Source organism: Littorina saxatilis, linkage group LG17 (genome assembly GCF_037325665.1).
Source record: "Littorina saxatilis isolate snail1 linkage group LG17, US_GU_Lsax_2.0, whole genome shotgun sequence".
In the NCBI taxonomy this organism is placed as follows: Eukaryota; Metazoa; Mollusca; class Gastropoda; order Littorinimorpha; family Littorinidae; genus Littorina; species Littorina saxatilis.
The window spans coordinates 58,324,863-58,338,731 of record NC_090261.1 but is presented as its reverse complement, the minus strand read 5'-3'; the positions used below and the strand labels follow the sequence as shown (position 1 = coordinate 58,338,731).

At 43.3% G+C, this 13,869-nt stretch overlaps 1 protein-coding gene across 4 annotated transcripts in view; it reads left to right on the top strand.

Annotated features, from left to right (window-relative positions):
• The window catches only part of LOC138951826 (inositol-trisphosphate 3-kinase C-like), a 136,154-nt gene extending 123,941 nt beyond the window's left edge, over positions 1–12,213 (top strand). For 3 of the 4 annotated variants that reach the window (XM_070323377.1, XM_070323378.1, XM_070323380.1), the window contains 5 exons: positions 4,962–5,089; positions 9,585–9,734; positions 10,164–10,265; positions 10,977–11,048; positions 11,629–12,213. In XM_070323377.1, the coding sequence (XP_070179478.1) occupies positions 4,962–5,089; positions 9,585–9,734; positions 10,164–10,265; positions 10,977–11,048; positions 11,629–11,841 (665 nt within the window). In that variant the 3' untranslated portion in view covers positions 11,842–12,213. Of the gene's footprint in view, positions 1–4,961; positions 5,090–9,450; positions 9,565–9,584; positions 9,735–10,163; positions 10,266–10,976; positions 11,049–11,628 lie in introns of those variants that run through there. The other variant, XM_070323379.1, reaches the window with a different exon arrangement.
• The last annotated feature ends 1,656 nt before the right edge of the window (positions 12,214–13,869 follow it).

Sequence of the window (13,869 nt, the reverse complement as noted above, 5' to 3'; positions counted from 1 at the left end):
CTCTGGATAACCCAGTCTTTTCTTGGATAACCCAGTCTTTGATAACCCAGTCTTTCTCTTTGATGAAAAAGGAAAAGTTGTCAAAGGCTCTGTAGTCTTATCTTTCTGTACCTGTCAGAAAAGTGAATAGGCAACCTCACAGGTAAGCGCGCATACGCAGGCATGACTGAACGCATACAGGCGAGCGCACGCACTCTTGTACGCGCGCACATAAGCATACACGCATTTACTCACAAGCACGCACGCACGCACGCACACACACACACACACACACACACACACACACACACACACACACACACACACACACACACACACACACACACACACACACACACACACACACACACACACACACACACACACACACACACACACACACACACACAAACGAGTGCTTCCATTAAACGCCAATCAGGCATTAAATGAACTCCTCAAAACTAATGACCAACCAACCAACCATCTTGCGCTTACCAAATACTTCCTACGTGGATGCAGATATCACTTGTACATAGTGGAAAAAGTACATGAACTTCAAAGTCATTCGGTTTCCCAGTACTCTAATGTAAAAAAGCTTTCGACCGACCTTTTTCATTTCCTCTTAGTTCATTCAGCAAAACAAGGTGATTGTCATCTTAGCAATTATTATCGCCCAGTCTTTTCCTGTCTGGCTCTATTCCTGACGCTTTATGAATGCGATTTTTTAGGCATCTTTAAACCAAGAGCTTTCGTCTGTGACGCTGACAAACATCATTGGGTCACGCGCATCGCGTTTCAACCAACCGTTGTCGAGCGACTGAGATATTCAGTAATTCCCTTCCTCGGGTTGCCATAGTGACGCAGCAAACACGTTTCTCATTACGTGATGCATGTGGTTTTTATTTTCTCCGTGCATTTAGAACTGGCGTGATGATCATGGCATTTTGAGATAACAGAATGATATTGCATGACGAACATGGGCTATTTTCCACGAATGATTTTTCCATCAGCTTGAAACGATAAGGATTTGTATTATTATTATGCTTTGACCAAAATACCTAAGTACAGTGGGATAACGGAAACCACGGTAATTATTTTAATGACGTCAAAAGCTTTGACGTCAACCGGTTGTGTCAAAGTGCTAGATTCTCACCTTTTGCAAAGTATTTGCTTTGCAAAATTCATACAGTGGACCCCTCCCCCCACCCAACCGCCCTTTAACAGGCCTAAAAACATCTAAAAAAATCAGGTTTACAAAGTAAGAGAATTTTACAAGGGAGTTCAATTTACAGAGATTATGAACAACTTAAAAAGACAAAAACGGTCTTAAAAGGTAACAGTCTGGAATCGAGAGTAAAGGGGGGGGGGGGGGGGGGGGGGGTTGACGGGGGTTGTACTGTAGTACTGTAGTCTATATATATATATAATATATATATAGTAGGGATACTTACTTCTCTCTCTTTCTCTGCTAAGAGATTGAAACAAATCTCGGAAGAAAGTCTCTGCTGACTTTCAATTGTTTCTTTCACAATTTCTGATGTTTTATATCGATATATATATCTATAGCGACCCTGTCCATAAAGGCCAACTGTCCAAAGAGACCATTTTTGCTCAGTCCCTTGGAACATTGTACATATAAAAGGGTTTCTTGCTGGCTGAACATCAAATTGTGAAGACGCAAACACACTTTCCTCTTACTTCGATGCTGATTGTTGTCAGTGATATGGCTGTGAAGAGGTCTGTTTACACCAGAGGAGCTGAATTCCCCCTCATTGTTCCTTTGGCCTACTGAATAAATCATGCCTTTCCATGCCCAAACTGTCAACAAGTAGTATAGTCAGGCGAGGTGCTAATGCCGTTCCAGTGTTATTGTGTGGAACTTGCGTTAACAAAAACACCGGGGGGAAGGGAGGGTCGTGGTTGGCTTAGGAAAACAGATATTGCGGCGTAAAGTCTGTCATTAACTAGACGAAGTCGGCTACGTGAAGTATGCTTCGCGACGCTGGCCGTACGAAGCACTGAGTTTTCGGTAAAAAGAGAGGTCGACTTTGGGCTCAGACTGCCTTTAGCCTATGCGTGTTAATTACAAAGTACTCAATCAGAACGATCAGCACTTTCGTTGCTGTTGAAGTCGACTTCGGGCTCAGACCGGCTTTTGCCTAAGCGTGTTAATTGTTAAGTACTCAGCACTTGATCAGCACTTTCATTGCTGTTGTTGTTGCTGTCTTCATTCTCGCGCGCATACATGGCAACTGATGTTGTTGTTATCCATTACTGAATGGTGAGAATTAGCTGTCTCGTTACATTCGTTAGTACTGTTACTTCGCCTTCTGTATTTGTGTGACCTTTTGTCGGATGTATCAACGCAGTCCTTAATCAAGATATGTGTACGTAAACGAGATAGTCTTTATGTGCGCCACAAGGCGGCGCCACTGTTATGTTACAAGGATGAGGTTGATGGTTAGATCCAGAGGACGAGATACACCACGCAGCAACAGCTGCATGCAACTATTTGTATAGAGCAGAACGTGGCATTCTGTTGTCGGTCAGTTCGCACATTTTATGCGTACAGCAAAGACCGAGTTGATATTACATACATTGTCAAGTTTCTATTGACTGACAAGACAACATGGCAACATAATGTTATTGGGAGAAGTCTACTTCGCGAAACTGGCTTTACGACACGTTGGCACTAAATGTTCGGTAAAAAGACTTCGCGAAACTGGCTTTACGACACGTTGGCACTAAATGTTCGGTAAAAAGACTTCGCGAAACTGGCTTTACGACACGTTGGCACTAAATGTTCGGTAAAAAGACTTCGCGAAACTGGCTTTACGACACGTTGGCACTAAATGTTCGGTAAAAAGACTTCGCGAAACTGGCTTTACGACACGTTGGCACTAAACGTTCGGTCAAAAGACTTCGCGAAACTGGCTTTACGACACGTTGGCACTAAATGTTCGGTCAAAAGACTTCGCGAAACTGGCTTTACGACACGTTGGCACTAAATGTTCGGTCAAAAGACTTCGCGAAACTGGCTTTACGACACGTTGGCACTCAATGTTCGGTCAAAAGACTTCGCGAAACTGGCTTTACGACACGTTGGCACTAAATGTTCGGTCAAAAGACTTCGCGAAACTGGCTTTACGACACGTTGGCACTAAATGTTCGGTCAAAAGACTTCGCGAAACTGGCTTTACGACACGTTGGCACTAAATGTTCGGTCAAAAGACTTCGCGAAACTGGCTTTACGACACGTTTGCACTAAATGTTCGGTCAAAAGACTTCGCGAAACTGGCTTTACGACACGTTGGCACTCAATGTTCGGTCAAAAGACTTCGCGAAACTGGTTTTACGACACGTTGGCACTAAATGTTCGGTCAAAAGACTTCGCGAAACTGGCTTTACGACACGTTGGCACTAAATGTTCGGTCAAAAGACTTCGCGAAACTGGCTTTACGACACGTTGGCACTAAATGTTCGGTAAAAAGACTTCGCGAAACTGGCTTTACGACACGTTGGCACTAAATGTTCGGTAAAAAGACTTCGCGAAACTGGCTTTACGACACGTTGGCACTAAATGTTCGGTAAAAAGACTTCGCGAAGTCGACTTCGGGCTTAGTTAAGGACAGCCTTCAAGGGGTAATAGAAAAGTGTACAACTTATAAATGCTCCTTTCCTTATTTAACTTTGCATCGTGGGATATGATTGAAAAGAATGTAAACTTTAAAACTTCTCAGATACTTCTCTGTCAAAATCAGTAGACGTCGAAAAAAACGCAAACAAATAAATGTTCCACTCAGCCTCAACATAAAACACTTCGTAGTCTGATCTGTTTGGATAAAACTTGTTATAAAATAAGCAAGTCATTACGCGGTTCGTGGTACATGGTAGCTGTTCACAATCCTGAATTCATCTTATTGACCATGTAGCAGTGGAAGACAGATGTCGACCAGCGGCAGTATAAGTAGCAGCGGAAGACGGATGTCGACCAGCGGCAGTGTAAGCAGTCAGTTGCATTCAAGTTTACTGCGGTGTGCATCTGGGACCTGCCTTTGTACACAGCCAAATAATGATGTTGCCAGAATGAAAACAACAGCCACGGAGAGTTCAGCGCTAAATGGATCAATGGAGGTTTATGTTCTCAGACAGACATACAATTAGTTTTAATTCCTGGGATGTTCGCAGTCTGGCTAATGGGTTCATACTTCGGCCAGATGTCCTCATATGTTGTTGTTGTTGTTGTTGTTTTCCGCAGAATGGTGTTAATGAACAGAAGGATTACTTTCTGACCACCAGAGAGAACTCGAACTCGAAAACTTTATTACATAAGGATTATAGGGTTAGGTCTATAATGATGGTCCTTTCCTACAGCTTGTCCTTGCAACAACAGAAACATAAAACGAAGAGCGAGGATGAAAACAGTGTTAAACAACCAAACAAACTGCGTGAACATTTCAACAAGAAAACAAACAAGTAAACAAACGGGAAAACATTAAAACTTATCAACAAGGAAACACTTTGAAGCAACAACAAAAAACCAGTACAACTAATCAAAAATTCAATTATTAAAAAAACAAAGCAAAAGAAACAACAACACATAGATTAAGATTAGACATAATCCTCAAGATCAATTACATACAAAACATCACTATCAACAAGTGGGAGAGAAAATGGATGAATACGTACAATAGCACAACATTTTGGAAGGAGATGATATATAACTGTGTAACAAGAGAGACAGAGACAGAGACAGAGAGAGAGAGAGAGAGAGAGAGAGAGAGAGAGAGAGAGAGAGAGAGAGAGAGAGAGAGAGAGAGAGAGAGAGAGAGAGAGAGAGAGAGAGAGAGAGAGAGAGAGAGAGAGAGAGAGAGAGAGAGAGAGAGAGAGAGAGAGAGAGGTGTATGGAAAGCTAAAGAAAGGTATATTTAAAACACACAAGCGCAAGCATGGAGAGTTGTGAGTCCTTGACCTGTGTCCAGGCTACATCCAGCTGCAGGACTTGCTGTGCGAGTTCAGCTCGCCCTGTGTTATGGACATCAAGATGGGCGTCAGGACCTACCTGGAGGAGGAGCTCGAGAAGGCCAGGAAGAAACCCTCTCTCAGAAAGGTGCGTGTTGCTGGTTCTGCCTGTCTGTCTGTCTGTCCGCCTCAAAAAGGTGTGTGATGCTGGTTCTGTCTGTCTCTGGCTGGCTGGCTGGCTGTCTGTCTGTCTGTCTCAGAAAGGTGCTTGTTGGTGGTTATGTCTGTCTTTGTGTCAATCTGTCTGTCTCTGTCTCCGAAACGTGTGTGTTGACATTGTTCTTGGTGGTACTGTCTGTTTTTACACCCCCGGTATAGGGGTGTGTATAGGTTTCGGTCGATGTGTTTGTTTGTTTGTTTGTGTGTTTGTTTGTTTGTGTGTTTGTGTGTTTGTGTTCGCAAGTAGATCTCAAGAATGAACGGACCGATCGTCACCAAACTTGGTGAACAGGTTCTATACATTCCTGAGACGGTCCTTACAAAAATTGGGACCAGTCAAACACACGGTTAGGGAGTTATTGGTGGATTTTGGTTTTTTGGGGGATCAACTACGGCATAACTCTTCCTTATCTTCTCCATGTTTTCAGCGTTTACCTCCCTTCCTTCGTATGGTGCACTATAGTATGAGGGGGGCATCTTCGGATATTCCCGGCGTTCTGTTACTATTTTTAGAAGGTCACCGCAGTGTCCAGAACGTAAATTGGACCCGTAAATTATCCTCACTGTAAAAGTGCAAAGGTCGAATCAATTTATAGCCACGCGAAAAATACACTCTCATCTATCTCTATATATTTATACAATAGATATAGATATATATATATACGGCTTCTCTGTGTGTGTGTGTGTTTGAGTGTGTCTGTAGAAAACACCTGTGTATTGCACAGTTCTGTTTGTGATGTGGTACCTAGGGCGTCGTCGAAAAGTATGGGACTCGACATGATATGATCAGGAATGGCATTATGGCCCCTGAATCATGTTCGTGCTGTTCCCATTCCACGAGTCTGGAAGGGACCTAAGCTTGACGGGTCCATGGTTCGAAGCCAGCGTACAGTGCGCCACTCAAGCCGGGTATTCGGCTCTACTTGCTACCCGGCGAAGCGGCAGATACACCCCGGACAAAATCTGGTCGATGAGATATTTCAATACCTGCTCTCAGCGCGCAGCGCAAACCGATTTTGTTTTATTTTTGGTTTGTGTTCGCATATAGATCTCAAGAATGAACGGACCGATCGTCACCAAACTTGGTGAACAGGTTCTATACATTCCTGAGACGGTCCTTACAAAAATTGGGACCAGTCAAACACACGGTTAGGGAGTTATTGGTGGATTAAGATTCTACAAGGACTTATAGAGGCACATATTAATGGTCAAAGGGAAATAACCTTCTCAGTTGGTGGCAGTGAGAATGGTAAGGACGGGGGTGTTTTTCCTACCTCGGAGGAATTTCTTGTTCTGTCTGTTGTCTGTCTGTCACTCTATCGGTCTGGCTGTCTGTATGTCAGTCATGTCACTCTCTCTCTCTCTCTCTCTCTCTCTCTCTCTCTCTCTCTCTCTCTCTCTCTCTCTCTCTCTCATGTAAATTTCAGTGTGATTAGAGTAGTCCCTCTCTGGGCGAGGGCTGGTTAAAAATAAAGCTCGTATGCAGTGCGTATGCCACAACCCTCGTAAAATTTGATTTGATTTGATCTCTCTCGCACAAAACACAAACTTAGACCAGCTGCTACTGGTCTTTGGGGGTAGTTCGATGTCAATGATTGCCCCTTTGATAAGGAGACCACAAACAAACGTTCGTTCTCCTCTTTTGACCCCAGCCATCGTCAAATGGAGAGAAAATAACTGGAAATGCTAACAACCGCAACGCAGGGAATTATTTATCGATCACGGCAAAGCCAGAGTTCGTGCTGTTGTGAAGATTGTATTTTCTCTTCACTGAATCAAAAACCCGGTAATCTAATCTTTTCTGTGGTTTTGCAAAACGTCGGCAACTACGCTGAATTTATTTTGCTTCGGGCAAAATCATTTTGTGCGTTTGGCAAAAATGTTTGCTTGTGGTTTTCAGTCGCGTTCGGTCGTAACAAATACTTTACTGGGTGTGTTCGTTGCTGGTAATGTCAATGAAATCAATTATTCACAAAATCGCTCGAGTGGCCCAGACTGGTATGATGAGGCGATGTTTTCTTTTTAGGTGGTGAAACATTGACAGCGTGTATGTTAATTTCTTAGTTCGTTCTCCCGGGCTCTCGTATCCTATTCAGCTTACGCAGTGCAAGCTTATGATAGTAATCATTGTTTAAGGAAAATGTATGCACTGGTGAACTAATGATTCGTTTCAAGGAAAACGTACGCGCACACGTTTTTCTAGTGTGCCGGATAACCTCAGTGTGCTTTATTGCAAAGAGAGTGAGAGAGAGAGATTCTGCCTTGGCTGAAAATGTCGTGCATTTGAAAACGAATTATTAGTTTTATGGAAACTGGCTCACAAGTTGTATTGTGTTGTTGTTTTGTGTGTGTGTTTATTTGGGTGCGTAACATGGGCTTTATCTGAGAGAGACAGACAGACAGACAGACAGAGACAGACAGAGACAGAGAGTGGGTGGGGAGATAGAACTTCGGGATGGGGAAGGGTGGTGGCGGATTTCTGTGGTGAGAGAGAGAGAGACACACACACACACACACACACACAAACACACCACACACACACACACACACACACACACACACACACACACACACACACACACACACACACACACACACACACACACACACATATTTGCCTTGACTGATCATTCAATCAAAAAACCTAGACAGAAGACCCGCGAGACCTGCCCTGAAAAAGCTGGCCCCTATCAGTGATGGGAGGGATAATTTACGACACTGGCTATATTTTTACTTTGTCCTCTGTCCCAGTTAGATAAGCTGCTTGCTGTGTAAATGCCATTGACTCAATGACAAAGTCAAATAGCTCATCCCCTCCCTCAGTACCCCCCCACCCCCTTCCCCCTCCCTCGGCACAATCTTCTCTCCAGGGACAGTGTACATTTTGCGGTTTTCACTCTATGCCGACATTTCTCAAGCACAGACATTGGTGTGCATTTAAAGATGGGAGGGGGCTTTGAGGGAAAATCCACGAAATGGCTTGTGGCTGTGCTGTTTGGGTAACCTACTTTAAATAAAGAGATTTTCAGAAGCTTTTTGGAGGTGTTTTTTTCCCCAACCTTATATCGCGCACTTATCCCCCCCTCTGCTTCTTTCTCTCTGTAAACTTGTAGGGCTAGTTATTTTTCGGTAACTTACCCAACAACCAAAATCACTTACCCAACAACGGGCCTGAATCCTCGATAGCTCATGGGTAGAGACTGTACACATTGTGGATCTACTTTTTGCGACTCAAAAGTTCAGAACACTCTAATGTACAAAATATACATTTCTGGAGCAAACAATACAACCATACTATTTAAACCAGCAACTACATACTTGAACACATGAATCTCCATGTAAAATCCATGAGTTTGGTTGTTTTCTGAATTCAGATCTGCCGTGCACAATCGTTTATCGCTAGCAAGATTCCAAGGAAAAGTAACTCTCATACTTTGTCTAGCGACACGAGTAGTTCCCCTTCCAGATTTCGGCTGCACCGACAAGACTGCAATCCGACGGTCAGTTTTCAACAATATTTCATTTTATAAACAGATCACCTCGTCTCAGTGATTATCAAAAACATGATAATGGTCTCAGTTCGCGGTCATGAAAAAGCTCGCTGAAGCTCGCATTTTTCATGATCCGCTAACTTCGACCATTATTTTTGATAATCACTGAGACTCGGCATGTAACCTCTACATATCTCAACCACGGATTCAAGGCGCAGGGATTTATTTATGCCATGTGAGATGGAATTTTTTACACAATATATCACGCATTCACATTGGCCAGCAAACCTCAAGCCTATTAGGGCGAGCATTCACCTTTCACGGCCTATTATTCCAAGTCACACGGGTATTTGGTGGACATTTTTATCTATGCCTATACAATTTTGCCAGGAAAGACCCTTTTCTCAATCGTGGGATCTTTAACGTGCACACCCCAATGTAGTGTACACGAAGGGACCTCGGTTTTTCGTCTCATCCGAAAGACTAGCACTTGAACCCACCACCTAGGTTAGGAAAGGGGGGAGAAAATTGCTTACGTCCTGACCCAGGGTCGAACTCGCAACCTCTCGCTTCCGAGGCAAGTGCGTTTTGGACCTTGAGCTAGTGAGGGTGTGTGTGGACAGGTGTGTGTGTGTGTGTGGGGGGGGGTTGTAGTGTGAATGTGTGTGTGCATGCATGTGTTCATTCCTGTATGTGCATGCACTATAAATCAGACACAACCCCCCCCCCCCACCCCCACATAGCTATATTTCCAAGGCCACCCGAATCTCAGTATGCTTAATGTCTTTGTGTTGATCAGGACATGTACCAGAAGATGGTAGACGTGGACCCAATCTCTGTATGCTTAATGTCTTTGTGTTGATCAGGACATGTACCAGAAGATGGTAGACGTGGACCCAATCTCTGTATGCTTCATGTCTTTGTGTTGATCAGGACATGTACCAGAAGATGGTGGATGTAGACCCCAAGGCTCCCACAGCAGAGGAACAGGCCCAGCGAGCAGTCACAAAGCCACGTTACATGCAGTGGAGGGACCAGATGAGCTCCTCCGTCGACCTGGGATTCAGAATAGAAGGAATCAAGGTATGTACAGTGGAACTCCCCTTTTACCACCTCAACAAATCGGAGAAAATTATGTCTTTAAAAGGGGAAGTCTTCCCCAGAAAGCAGTGTATGGCTGCCTGAATGGCGGGGTATAAATGGTTATATACATGTAAAAACCCACTTGTGCAAAATAATAAGTGAACATGGGAGTTTCAGCCCATGAACGAAGAAGAAGAGAAAAAGGAGAAGTCTTAACATTGGGGGTAAATTTACAGAGGTTATGAGCAGAAATAATGGAGGTACATGTAGTCATAAATGGGATGGGGGGGAGGGGAGGATTTTCATCTTAAAACGGGGTTTAATCTACTGCATTATAGATTGTTTTTGAGCTCTTTTTAAAAAAAAATAATTGAGGATGTTCTGTTCCTTATCTGTATTTAAGTATTTTGTTCATATACTTTCTTTCAGAAAAGTGATGGTGCCTCCAGCAAAGATTTCAAGAAGACAAAGGACAGAGAAAGTGTCGCTGAGGTCCTCAAATCGTTCATCGGTGATAACGAAACAGTATTGGTGAGTATTTATCTTGTTCACATACAGGGGGGGGAGAGAGAGAGAGAGAGAGAGAGAGAGAGAGAGAGAGAGAGAGAGAGAGAGAGAGAGAGAGAGAGAGAGAGAGAGAGAGAGAGAGAGAGAGAGAGAGAGAGAGAGAGAGAGAGAGAGAGAGAGAGAGAGAGAGAGAGAGAGAGAGAGAGATTACTTTTCAAACAAATATATGAGAGCCTACCTGGGAAGAAGATTAATGCATGCTGTGAAAACAAGCGGACAATGACAAATCTTTTTTTCGAGGGTAACAAGAATAAGCATAGATATGCTTTTTTGCATCTGCCCCTCGCCCTAAAGAGGGACTAATCTATTTTACTACAACTACAGTATCAGTGGGGGAGAAGAAAAAAAATTATTTAAAAACAATTAATGATAGAACACATAAGTTTATGTACAGGAAGCAGGAGAGAGGGATTGGGAACGGTGCTAAATTATGGTAACTAAATTGAAGGATACACACACTGAAGCAACAGAAAGCATTAATTTACAGCTCAAATTGCGTATCTGATGTTTGTTTTACTGCACTGGGTGATTTGTTGAAGGCACTAAATTGTTAGCAGTGCGTGGGGGTTTACTGCTGCATATATAGCTGATGCCCATGTGCAGTGTGGACTTTTCGTCATGATTTATTTCAGTTGTCAAACTGATGGTTGATTGTCATGTGTTCTTGTGTTTCAGACCCTTTACTTGGAAAGGTTACGAGACATTATGGCTACACAAGAATCTTCAGAATTTTTCCAATCTCATGAGGTGAGATTATTTTCCATCTTGGTCATTTCCTGCTCATAAATTTGAAAATGAAAAAATGTTGCAATCAAAATTACTGACAGGAAACACTTGTGTATACACATGCTCTCCATATCAATTTTCAAGTATGACTGGCACGGTGCAAGGGAGGTAATCTGATTATGACACGTTCATATCACAATGTGAGCTTGAAACTTGACCAACAGAAAATCGCTTGCACACACGCACCATGCATGTACACAAACACACACATAGACATACGCACACACACCAGCATGTGTGCGTGCTCACACACACACACACACACACACACACACACACACACACACACACACACACACACACACACAAACTTCACTGCTGCCCTTTTCAACTGGCAGATCAGTTTTACAGAGTGGAGCAAGGGAGATAATCTCTTGCCGTGGGAAAACACAGAGAATGACTATACCCTTCGACTAAGTTGCCTACCAGAGCAACAACAACAAAAAACAAACATGATGCAGTTATGCTTTCTTACCAAATTCTAGATTAAAGTAAATTTGAGGTTTTAGATTTATATCTCGTTATCTTCTCTGTTTTGCAGGTGATAGGCAGCTCCTTGTTGTTTGTGCACGACAGCCAGGGCATGGTGAACGTGTGGATGATAGACTTCGGCAAGTCAGACCCTCTACCCAAAGGCGTCGTCGTCAACCATCGCGCTCCCTGGCAGGAGGGCAACCACGAGGACGGCTATCTCTTCGGTCTCGACAACATCGTCAGCATTCTGGAAGAAATGCAGGCCGCTTCTGTGGCGTAGACAGAGACAAGAGTGATTCGCTGAATCTGTGACAGTGTAAAAAATGAGATAGACTGTTGTGCAGCTGTTTCGTTGCTGTACGTGCGTCTCTTTGACATGTCCGAGTGCAATTCTGAGGGATGGATGAAGTCAGCCCTGTAATGTAAGCAGATATGAAGAAGAAGAAAATCACTGCTAAGCATAGGACTGTATCGATCCCTCTCTGGCGAATGTGTTGTTGCTAATCTTGTGTCCGGGTACAAGAATCAACAGAGCAAATGCATGAAAGCGAACACAAGGACTCATGGATCTGTTGCTTTTAGCGACACCGCAAGCTTTATCCCTTGTTTCTGTGAGCAGACCCAAAAGTCAGCTAGTGCCAGTCGTGATCAACAGATACGTTGCTTTGTCTTGACGTCTGCTCATGTAGACTAGAAGGTGTGACAGCTACATCAGCAACTCTGTACGGGTAAAAACAGGAAGTGTTCCATTTTGTCGAACAAAAACTGGAAGAGACTGAGCTGTGTGCTCCAGGGATAGACATCACAACGCTTGTCAGGAATGAACACAGCGCATCGCTTGTTTTGTGACAACCCTAATTACTGACCTACAAGTTGGCTCTTATCCGTGTGTTCAACAAGACTCATCAGAATTGCCCAAACTAAGGGAAAAAAGATTACTGCCAATCAAGAATTAGTTTGGGCTTGTCTGCCCTTCAGGATTTTCTGACGAGAAGTGTATGCACACTCACACACATGCACACATACACGCACACCCACACACACATGCACACACGCACAGCACACACACATGCACACACACACACAAACACATACACATACGCACACACACTCACACTCACACTCACACTCACTCTCACTCTCACACACACAAGCCCCTGCTCAGATGCACCATTCTTGAGGGACTGAACTGTAGTTCAGAGAGTATTCTCCCCATACTAATCATGAGCTGGTACAAATTAAAACCCCTGGAACTGGGGAATCTGAACAATTGAGCTTGCTCTAGGGTGGGTGCAGCATTTCCGAGAAGCGAGAAATATTGTTCCCAAGAGCAAAGAAATACTGTTCCCAAAGTGAATATATTGTAGAGTTTATCCTGTAAAAAGGACAGTACAGCGATGATGAATGTGATATGTTATTGTAAGCGAAACACTGGCGTAGCAATGGCTTGACAAGCAGATGGAAGGACGGTTAGACAGATGAAGGAAATGACGCTTAAGAAGAGTGACGTAATTTCTGCAGATTGTTTGTGATTTCTTGCAGAAAGTACTGAATCAAAAGTGTGGGAAAGAAGTCGGTGTTTGGCTCTCACTACTCACACTCACTACTCACACTCACTACTCACTACTCACACTCACTACTCACTACTCACCACTCACTACTATCTTTCATTTCATGCAGTCTCTATAGGTTTTCCCTGCTTTTGTTCTTCTAGTGATAGAATAAGGAGAAGGGGCTCTTGTCCAACTCAATTCCTGTTGAAGATCCTGTTGAAGAACTGCGGCTGATTCTCAGACATATTCTTAGCTGACTTTTCAACAAACAGTGGTACCTGCGATATAAGACACCTCTGATAAGAGAACACCTCCCAGTGGAGGATAACTAATTAATGTCCTTTTGCTTATAGAAATATACCTGTCATGAAAGGCCACCTGTAATATAGGGACACTGTTTGCTGACTCAAGGGTGCACGCCTTTTCATGGCAGGTACCACTGTGCCAGTTTTAAAGGGAGAATAAATGGATGATAAAGCAAAGGCAGTACAAGTTTGTCAAAGGCCTAGCTAGCACCTGTACATTATCGTTACTTTGTGACAATACTTGGTTTCTGCACACAAAAAAAGCTGCCAAAGTGGATGTGAAGAATTTTCTTTTAATCAAAGGCCAAATCCAAAGCCATACCTCAGAATTTAATGGGTGTTGCCTTTAGTTCCAGGCATGCCTTGAAGTTCAAATTCATAAATCATCATGATACAGTTGCTTTAAATTGGTTCATTTTCAATGTTTGTGTTCTTGAAATTTTGTGTTTT